Source organism: Oncorhynchus mykiss, chromosome 6, assembly GCF_013265735.2.
Source record: "Oncorhynchus mykiss isolate Arlee chromosome 6, USDA_OmykA_1.1, whole genome shotgun sequence".
In the NCBI taxonomy this organism is placed as follows: domain Eukaryota; kingdom Metazoa; phylum Chordata; class Actinopteri; order Salmoniformes; family Salmonidae; genus Oncorhynchus; species Oncorhynchus mykiss.
Window position 1 is genome coordinate 16,040,817 of NC_048570.1, and position 10,811 is coordinate 16,051,627.

General features: G+C 41.0%; 1 protein-coding gene across 1 annotated transcript in view; it reads right to left on the reverse strand.

Annotated features, from left to right (window-relative positions):
• Positions 1 to 8,118, reverse strand: part of LOC110525314 (transmembrane protein 161B) — a 30,980-nt gene extending 22,862 nt beyond the window's left edge. The window contains exon 1 of the mRNA XM_036979453.1: positions 7,094 to 8,118. Within this exon, the coding sequence (XP_036835348.1) occupies positions 7,094 to 7,096 (3 nt within the window). The 5' untranslated portion in view covers positions 7,097 to 8,118. The remainder of the gene's footprint in view (positions 1 to 7,093) is intronic.
• Positions 8,119 to 10,811: the final 2,693 nt, after the last annotated feature.

A 10,811-nucleotide genomic window follows, 5' to 3' on the forward strand; every position in this document is an offset into this window, starting at 1 on the left:
GGGAGGGCCAAAAGACCAGTATGTGGCAGAACGGAGTGCTCGGGTTGGGGTGAAAGGTTTGAGCATAGCCTGAAGGTGGGGTGGGGGGTGGCAGTTCCTCTTACTGCTCTGTAGGCAAGCAACATGGTCTTGAAGTGGATGCAAGCTTCAACTGGAAGTCAGTGGAGTGGGCAGAGGAGCGGGGTGACATGGGTAGGTTGAAAACCAGGCAGGCTGCAGTGTTCTGGATAAGTTGCAGAGGTTTGATGGCACAAGTGGGGAGCCCAGCCAACAGTGAGATGCAGTAGTCCAGATGGGAGATTACAAATTCCTGGATTAGGACCTACACCGCTTTCTGTGTGAGGTAGGGTCGTACTCTACGGATGTTGCAGAGCATGAAACTGCACAAGCGAGTCACTGCTTTGAGGTTTGCAGAGAACAACAGTGTGTTGTCCTGGGTCATGCCAAGGTTCTTTGCACTCTGGGAGGGCAACACTGTGGAGTTGTCAACTGTGATGAAGAGGTCTTTGAGCAGGCAGGCCTTCCCCGGGAGGAAGAGCAGTTCTATCTTGTCGAGGTTGAGTTTGAGGTGGTGGGCCGACATCCAAGCTGAGATACAGTGGCAAGAAAAAGTATGTGAACCCTTTGGAATTAGCTGGATTTCTGCATAAATTGGTCTTCACATTTGATCTAATCATCTAAGTCACAGTAATTGACAAACATAGTTTAAGCACACACATAATTGTATTTTTCTTATCTATATTGAATTCATAATTTTAAATTTTCACAGTGTAGAATGGACAAAGCATGTGAACCCCTAGACCTTTCCAAAATATAATTGGAGTCAGCTAACCTGGGGTCCAATCAATGAGACAAGATTGGAGATGTTGGTTAGAGCTGCCTTGCCGTATAAAAGACACTCACAAAATATGAGTTTGCTATTCACAAGAAGCATTGCCTGATGTGAACCATGCCTCGAACAAATGAGATCTCAGAAGACCTACGATTAAGAATTGTTGACTTGCATAAAGCTGGAAATAGTTACAAATGTATCTCTAAAAGCCTTGATGTTCATTAGTCCACAGTAAGACAAATTGTCTAGAAATGGAGAAAGTTCAGCACTGTCGCTACTCTCCCTAGGAGTGGCTGTCCTGCAAAGATGACTGCAAGAGCACAGCGCAGAATGCTCAATGGGGTTAAGAAGAAACCTAGAGTGTCAGATAAAGACATACAGAAATCTCTGGAACATGCCAACATCTCGATTGACGAGTCTACGATACGTAAAACACTAAACAAGAATGGTGTTCATGGGAGGACACCACGGAAGAAGCCACTGCTGTCCAAAAAAAACATTGCTGCACGTCTGAAGTTTGCAAAAGTGCACCTGGATCAGCGCTACTGGCAAAATATTCTGTGGACAGATGAAACTACAGTTGATTTGTTTGGAAAGAACACACAACACTATGTGCAGAGAAAAAAAAAGGCACAGCACACCAACATCAAAACCTCATCCCAACTATAAAGTATGGTGGAGGGAGCATCATGGTTTGGGGCTGCTTTGCTGCCTCAGGGCCAGGACAGCTTGCTATCAGACGGAAAAATGAATTCCCATGTTTATCAAGACATTTTGCAGGAGAATGATAGGCTAGCTGTCTGCCAATTGAAGCTCAACAGAAATTGGGTGATGCAACAGGACAACGACCCAAAACACAGAAGTAAATCAACAACAAAATGGCTTCAACAGAAGAGTCCTGACCTCAACCCGATTGAGATGCTGTGGCATGACCTCAAGAGAGCATTTCACACCAGACATCCCAAGAATATTGCTAAACTGAAACAGTTTTGTAAAGACGAATGGTCCAAAATTCCTCCTGACCGTTGTGCAAGTCTGATCCGCAACTACAGAACATGCTTGGTTGAGGTTATTGCTGCCAAAGGAGGGTCAAACTGTTATTAAATCCAAGGGTTCACATACTTTTCCCAACCTGAACTGTGAATATTTACACGGTGTGTTCAATACAGACATGAAAAATTATACTTGTTTGTGTGTTATTAGTTTAAGCAGACTGTGTTTGTCTATTTCTGTGACCTAGATGAAGATTAATCCAATTTTATGACCAATTTATGCAGAAATCCAGGTATTTCCAAAGAGTTCACATGTTTTTTCTTGCCACTGTATCTGCCAGGCACGCAGAGATGCGTGTCACCACCTGATGCGTTTTATACCGTTCCATTAATGCCCTTCTAACCATTCCAGTGAGCCCATCCTCCAGTAGCACCTTCCACCAGCCTCCTCTGATTTATACATTGTACAATACAGAAGAGCACAATCCCCCCAAAGTCAGAAAATGCATCCATTTATACCATAGTTCAATGTAGCAGTCTTCTTTTTACAGCAATAACTATTTGCTTTCCAAACTATTGCGATATGCCTGGCTTGGCCTCTCTACTTTTCACAGACAGTCACAACTCAACAAAAATCTACCCATATTGAGCGTGCTGCTTTCCTTCCGACTGTAGGTAATACGATTGAAAACAATTTTTTTTTTTTTTTTAAACAGGTAATGATCCTCTGTGGCCAAATCATGCTTCAGTATTTTTAATTATTACTGTATAGACAGGAGTAGGCTATATAATTTTGGTACCTAACCTAAATTCAATTGCAGGCTACGGATTCGGATTCTAAATAAAACATTATTCCACTCATAGGCTATATGTAAAACCCAGATTAAATGATGAATAGTCTAATGGGTGAGATTATCATCAAGTGCTTGTCAAATTATTGTGAATGAGACTGATAGTGTGCAGGCTGCGCAAGAAATAGAGCATGGTACTATTTTCAAATCATCATGCAGCCTTAGAATGTTTTAAAAATCAAAACATATAGCCTAAGGTTTGTATCACAAGTAAAGTTGCATAAATAACTCTAAATGAATCATCTAGGAGGACATGTTTCTTTGTTAACCGCTCAACACAGAATAGCAGCATGTGTTCACTCCCTCAAATCTTTTGGAGAAACAATCCTTTATATTTTATTCAGCTATGTTCAATTGTATTCTTTATACTATAAAATAATGCCACCGAATTCTAAACAAATCTTGTCTGCTTAATGAACTAGTGCAGCCCACAGCCATATGGCATAGCCAGATCAGGGCCTAACAAGGACATGTCAGAATATGCTATTCTGTTTTTCTGAAATAGGCTACCTATTCTTCATATCATGCTTCTTTAGGCCTGTCTAAAATAGATAATGGAATTATTGTGAAGGTTTAGGCTATATTACATGGATTTATTAGACTTTTTAAATGTTCCAACGGTCTCCATCAGTGGATTGTAGGCTATGCATGGAAGTCAGGAGATGCTAAACGTGTTTATGTTCATTAAAAGGTCAATTACAGTGACAGCCACAGCCCTACTTCTTCCCTTATGATATACAACTGCAGTAACAAAGAAGTGAGAGCATTTTATTAGCACGTTTGAGGCACTTGCACAAAATGCCCTCAGTGCAATACAAAAATGAGTGTCTGACTCTCAGCACCCATGATGCTCAGCTAAGAACAATCAGCAGTCAACAGTGGAGAGCTGACAGTGATAGCCAGCTTTAGCACAGGGGGTTCAATTTCAACCCTTACAGATCAATATTCCCTTAACAGGTTGGCTAGAAGTGTGCTGCTACTTTATCCCTCACTGTAGGGTAGTCCAACTTTTACCCTAGTAAGTGGGCTTAGTGATATCAGCACATGTGTGTTGGTGAATATAGGCCTTTGAATAGCACACTTCAGAGTTTTTTGTAGGGCATATTACATAGGCAATAATCAAATGTATTTATAATGCCCTTCTTACATCAGCTGATGTCACAAAGCACTGTACAGAAACCCATAACATATTGCATAGCAGCTATAACTCTCCCATATGATTATAATTATCACCTCCAAAAGCAGAGCCAGACACCAAATGCCACCAAGATCCATCCTCTCTCTCCGTTCACCTAGCTATCTGGCTGTGATTACACACGGGAGACAGCCAACTGAAGGCCTGCCACCTTGCCCCTGAAAACAACAAGAGCCCAGACAGGGAAGCCCTGGGTGCCCCCTGCTCCCTAGTTAAGCTGGCAGTTGTGGGAAGCTTCAAGGTTCTCCTCACAGAAAATGTTTCTCACTACTAGCAATATGGACTCAAAGAGACAACATACAATCTCATCAAAAGTGGTCAAAGAATTCTGTGTAGGCCTACAGTGCATTCGGAAAGTATTCTGACCCCTTCTTTATCCAAACTTTGTTACTTTACAGAGTTTTATTCTAAAATGTATTTTTTTTCCCCTCATCAATCCACACACACACACACACAATACCCCATAATGACAAAGCAAAAAACAGATGTTAAGACATTTTTGCAAATGTATAAAAAATATAAAAACTGAAATATCACATTTACATACAGTACTAGTCAAAAGTTTGGACACCTACTCATTCAAGGATTTTAATTTTTTGTATTTTTTTTTTTACATTGTAGAACAACAGTGAAGACAACAAAAACATTAGAAGAACACATATGGAATCAGGTAGTAACCAGAAAAAAAGTGTTAAACAAATCAAAAAATATCTTATATCTGAGATTCTTCAAAGTAGCCACCCTTTGTCTTGATGACAGCTATGCACTCTTGGCATTCTCTCAACCAGCTTCATGAGGTAGTCATGATGCATTTGATCCAATCAGTTGTGTTGTGACAAGGTGGGGTGGTATACAGAAGATAGCCTTATTTGGTAAAAGACCAAGTAAGCAAAGAGAAATGACAGTCCATCATTACTTTAAGACATGAAGGTCAATCAATCTGGAAAATGTCAAGAACTTTGAAAGTGGAGTTGCAATAACCACCAAGCACTATGATGAAACTGGCTCTCATGATGACTGCAACAGGAAAGGAAGACCCAGAGTTACTTCTACTGTAGAGGATAAGTTCATTAGAGTTACCAGCCTAAGAAATTCCAGCCCAAATAAATGTAAAAGAGACATCTCAACATCAACTGCTCAGAGGAGACTGTGTGAATCAGGCCTTTGTGGTCGAATTGCTGCAAAGAAACCACTACTAAAGGACACCAATATCACGAGCAATGGACATTAGATCGGTGGAAATCTGTCCTTTGGTCGGATGAGTCCAAATGTTTGGTTCTAACTGCTGTGTCTTTGTGAGATGCAGAGTAGGTGAACGGATGATCTCTGCATGTGTGGTTCCCACCGTGAAGCATGGAGGACAAGGGTGATGTGGGGGTGCTTTGCTGGTGACACTGTCTGTGATTTATTTAGAATTCAAAGCACACTTAACCAGCATGGCTACCACAGCATTCTGAAACGACACGCCATCCCATCTGGTTTGCACTTAGCGGGACTATCATTTGTTTTACAACAGGACAATGACCCAACACACCTCCAGGCTGTGTAAGGGCTATTTGACCAAGAAGGAGAGTGATGGAGTGCTGCAGCAGATGACCGACCTGGCCTCCACAATCAGCCAATCTCAACCCAATTGAGATGGTTTGGATGAGTTGGAACGCAGAGTATAGTATAATAGTTTATCTAAATGTTTATCTAAATGTCCAATGTGAAAAGCCTAGGCATCATAAGACAAATTGCATTAGAAATGGTCTCCATGACAATCTCTGTTATAAACCTCTTATAACTGGCATATAAACCACCAAATATAGTGAGTGAGTTCATCCTTAGTGACACTGAACAGGTTTCCTATCTCTCACACCTGTGCTTCCATTACACAAAAACATGAGTGCTTTCCTCCAAGTCCATTTTTAAATTGCTATGAATTACTTGCCTGGCTAACGACGCCACGCCCACGGACGTTAGTTTCTTCTCTGCAATGAGTCTGGATCGGAGTTCATCCCCGACAATTTCTAGAACGCAAACACATTCTAACCATTCTGATTGGTCCAGAAATCGATGGGTTGGGCCAGAACACATATGGGTGAAGCAGCATTTTGAAAATATGTCATTGGCTTTGATATTCTGATTGGTTAGAAATTATCCAATCGCTTATGACTTTGTGTTGTACAACAATGCTCATTTTGACATTATCACAAACGACTTCAATGATCACAGTCTCAGAGTGATGTATGTAGCAAATCGTAGAGCAGCAGAAGAATTCCGCTTGAGTCGTCAGGCAAGTTAATTACAGACATTTCGGTAAAAGATGAGGCCGCTTTGGTGTAGCCTACTAAATTAGGAATCTAATCTCTTTCAGCAAACCTAGGCCTATAGTCTAGGAGACCTTATGATAACACCCAATTCACCTAAACATTAAATGGACATCAAGAGTCCATTTACATTTAAACCAGAGAGGGTAGGCCCATCTTCCGCTTCAAAATGTTTTAAATTGTACTGTTTTGGTCTTTGGTAGTGCATTTGACTTTTATAACATGCCAAGGGATGCTATGGCATCTGCTCCTACTTTTATGTTGCATCTTTCGAACATCCAGTGCCAAAAGTTCTTCTTAACCGGTTGCCCTGGCGATTTTGCAAACAATACCAGTACCCTAACATTATAAAATACACTGTCCCGCATTCGTGTATGGCTCATCAAAAAGCAATTTTACAGTGTATACATTTTGCTCTGAATAGGTAGAAAATAACCCTAAAGCATACCACCTCACGGAGGGCAATCTGAGGTCAAAACGAGTCGTCTGGATGTGAGAAATACACCTTTCCCTACTTGAACGTTCTCAGGGAGCGACATAAACAACGTGAAGCTAGCAAACCAGCAAGTATCTATTTGCTGCGCATCACGAGCGCCAAATTAGCGATCTAAGCAGTTGTCACATTGATTAGTGATATTAGATAATTTTCTTTACTACCTGTCGGTAGCTACCCACAGTAGCTAACGTTAGCTAGTTAACGTTAGCTACTAACTAGCAAGGGAGATGCCAAGCTAACGTTCGCTAACACAGAGGGACTGCACATTTAGCTAATATTACAACTGGTTGTGAAACACTATTAGCATGTTCTACCTATATCAAGATGCGAACCATTGCTGAAGTGCAGCTGTATTAGTTCTGATATCAAGCTAACGGCTAATAGCTAGCTACTGCAGCCATAGCAGGATACTCACCATGTTGATGCAGTGGTGCTGAAAAGGACTCAACGCCGACACCTGTCACATTAAGCTCCCCGAGTCGAAAATCGAGCGTCGCGGAGCACATAAGCCTTTTCTAAAGTTAGTAATGTTTAAGAGTAAAGAATTTGTAAATCAAACTGCTTCCCGGTTGCTGCAATTATGTTTAAATGATCCATTCATTCAACCTCGGTTCCCGAGTGTTTTGAACGGTCGTCACTAGGTGACACAGCCACAAAGTCATAAACCCCGACTATTTCTACAATTTATCTTCTTAAAATGTGATCTTAACCCTTACCTTGACCAGACTGCTAATCTCAAGCCTAACCCTAAAATTAAAACTAAAAAGCAAATGGTTGTTTTCATAAACTTTTACGATAAAGCCAATTTAGATTTTGTGGCTGGGGTAACTAGTGGAAACCGTTTTCAACTGGAGTAGAGGTCATGCTAATAGGCGTCACTGGATATGCCAGTTTACAGTATGACGATGTGAGCGTTATTTTCCTTTTTACCAAACACTTGCGCACTGTATTTAAAACCGTATTCAAGAACAGTGAGATATTGAATACGTTCTACTGTATTATATTGATTTTATTACGGCATTATGGACCCTAAAACGGAAAACTTAAAGGTACACGTGACTTTTATTTTAGAGCTAGGAGATGGTGTTGCCAATTTAGCAACTTTGTCGCTAGATTTAGCGATTTTTCAGACGCCTCCAGCGAATTGTATTGGTTAAAGTCTATAGCGACAAATGCAGCAAATGTATAAGGCTGCCCCAGCGACTTTTGCTTGATTTAGCGACTTCCCTGTTTGTGTATGTGCCTGCTCTGCTGTGCTGCTCGCAGCTCCGCCGGCTGCTGCTGAATGTGTGTGTGCATTCGTCACTTGCGCGCATTTCCCCCGCCTCTCGGTCTTCTATGGAATCAATATCATGCCAAATGTATTCACAAATGTAAATCACCAATTCTGAAAAGATTTGACATTGGTCTCTAGATCCTCAAAAGGTTCTACATCTGCACCATCGAGAGCACCCTGACCAGTTGCATCACTGCCTGGTATGGCAACTTCCCGGCATCTGACGGTAAGGCGCTACAGAGTCTAGTGCGAACGGCCCAGTACATCACTGGGGCCATGCTTCCTGCCATCCAGGACCTCCGAGGAAAGCCCATACAATTGTCAGAGACTCCAGTCAACCAATGTATAGACTGTTTTCTTTGTTACCACACGGCAAGAGGTACCGGAGAGCCAAGTCTAGGACCAAGAGGCTCCTCAACAGCTTCTACCCCCAAGCCATAAGACCCACCAGACAATTTACATTGACCACCCCTCCCCTCGCTTTTGTACACTGTTGCTAGTCGCTGTTTATTATCTATGCATAGTCACTTCACCCCCACCTACATGTACAAATGATTCAACTAACCTGTACCCCCACACACTGACGGTACTATATAACCTCATTATTGGTATTCTTATTGTGTTACTTTTTTATTATAGTCTACTTGGTAAATATTTTCTTAACTCTTCTTGAACTGCACTCTTGGTTATGTGTTTGTAAGTATGCATTTCAAGGAAAAGTCTACACTTGTTGTATTCAGAGCATGTGACAAATAAAGTTCGATTTGAATCCACAAATGTAAAACACTTTCCACAAATGTAAATCACCAATCCACAAATGTAAATCACTTTTCACAAATGTAAATCACCAATCCACAAATGTAAATCACTTTCCACAAATGTAAATCACTTTTCACAAATGTAAATCACCAATCCACAAATGTAAATCGTTATCCGCAAATGCAATTCACTATCCACAAACAAACACCTTTTGATTTGCATTTTCAAATTGATATATTGCATTATATTTTTTTTATAACTGCAGATATGCGGGTCATTTCCAAGGGCCTTAAGTAAAATGACTGCCATACATATTTGCACGTAGGAGAGATATGGCAAACCTGCAACTCCATATTTGGAAGCGCTTAGGTCACCTGACTTTTGACAGGGATTTGAGGACAAGAAAAATACAAGAAGTTATCACGCATAGAAAGCGATTTGTATTCATAGAAAAAAGGTTTGTATCCATAGAAAGCGATTTATATAAATCGCTGGCAGCCTCTCGTTTGGTCATGTCATGATGCCTGCCTTTCAAGGCTGCAGAAATTATAGTATGGTAACCATAATATGTTAACCATATGTGTAACCAACGTAAATAATCGAAACCCTAGCCCTAGATTACTCCATATTTCTCCACACGATGAGCATTAAGATAAATATTCCTGAGGGCTCTAACCGTTTTCCCAGGAGAGGCATGCAAAAGGTAGAAGGAAGATGTAGGGGATATGGGATCAGACTCTGTAACAGTATTTCTTCCACCCTTCTCCTCGCTCCAACCTTGGCTTGAATCAGGGATTCTCTGCACACATTGACAACAGTCACCCTCGAAGCATTGTTACCCATCGCTCCACAAAAGCCACGGCCCTTGCAGTGCAAGGGAAACAACTACTTCAAGGGCTTAGAGCGAGTGATGTCACCGATTTAAACGCTATTAGCGGTCACCGCTAACTAGCTAGCCATTTCACACCGGTTACACTCAACCCATTTGACCACATCCTTTTCGGCAGTGATCCAGGTAAACAACAGCATCAATGGGATCAACTTTTTTTCTACGACTACAAATTGCTTTCTATGCGTGAGAACTTTTTTGACTTTATGGCAGTCATTTTACTTAAGGCCCTTGGAAATGACCTGCATATCTGCAAGAATATATTAGTTTATATCGATTTACAACTACAACTCAAAAGGTGGTTGTTTGTGGATAGTGAATTGTATTTGTGGAAAGTGATTTACATGTGTGGATTGGTGATTTACATTTGTGGAAAGTGATTTACAATTGTGTATACATTTGGCATGATACTGATCCCACATTCTCCCTACAGCTGCAGCAGCAAATGAAGTGCATTAGTTAAATCGGTTCCTTGTTGTTAAATGACACCACAGCTTCCCAAGGCATAAATATGAATAATAATACTCTGTTTTGTCTTTTCTGTTTAATTTTTCAAACATTTTTGTTCTCCTTCAAACATGCTATTTAGTTTTGCTTTGGGGAATTTATCTTTCATCATGGAGTTAAGATGGGAAACTGGGATGCTAGCAAAGCCAGGAGAAGATTAGTTTTGGGACATGGATATGGGAAGTTGGATTTCAGAGAGGGAAGGATGAAAAAGAGGAGGAAGGGGAAGAAGAGAGTGAGGAAAGCAGAGGTTGAGTTTGAATCTGGTGGGGATGACGATAGAGGGGGAGCTGGTGTGTCGAAGAAGAATGAGTACAAACATAGAGAGCCGTGTGCCAGACCCGAGTTCTGGAGGTGAAATGGAATTGAATGAGGGACATTTAAGTGAGGTGGAAGGTGTGGTGAGGAGCTTGGAGCCCGAGCCTTGCATCGATAGACATGGTTATGATAAAGATTTTTATTTTTATTTTTTTATTTTACCTTTATTTAACCAGGTAGGCAAGTTGAGAACAAGTTCTCATTTACAATTGCGACCTGGCCAAGATAAAGCAAAGCAGTTCGACAGATACAACGACACAGAGTTACACATGGAGTAAAACAAACATACAGTCAATAATACAGTATAAACAAGTCTATATACAATGTGAGCAAATGAGGTGAGAAGGGAGGTAAAGGCAAAAAAGGCCATGGTGGCAAGGTAAA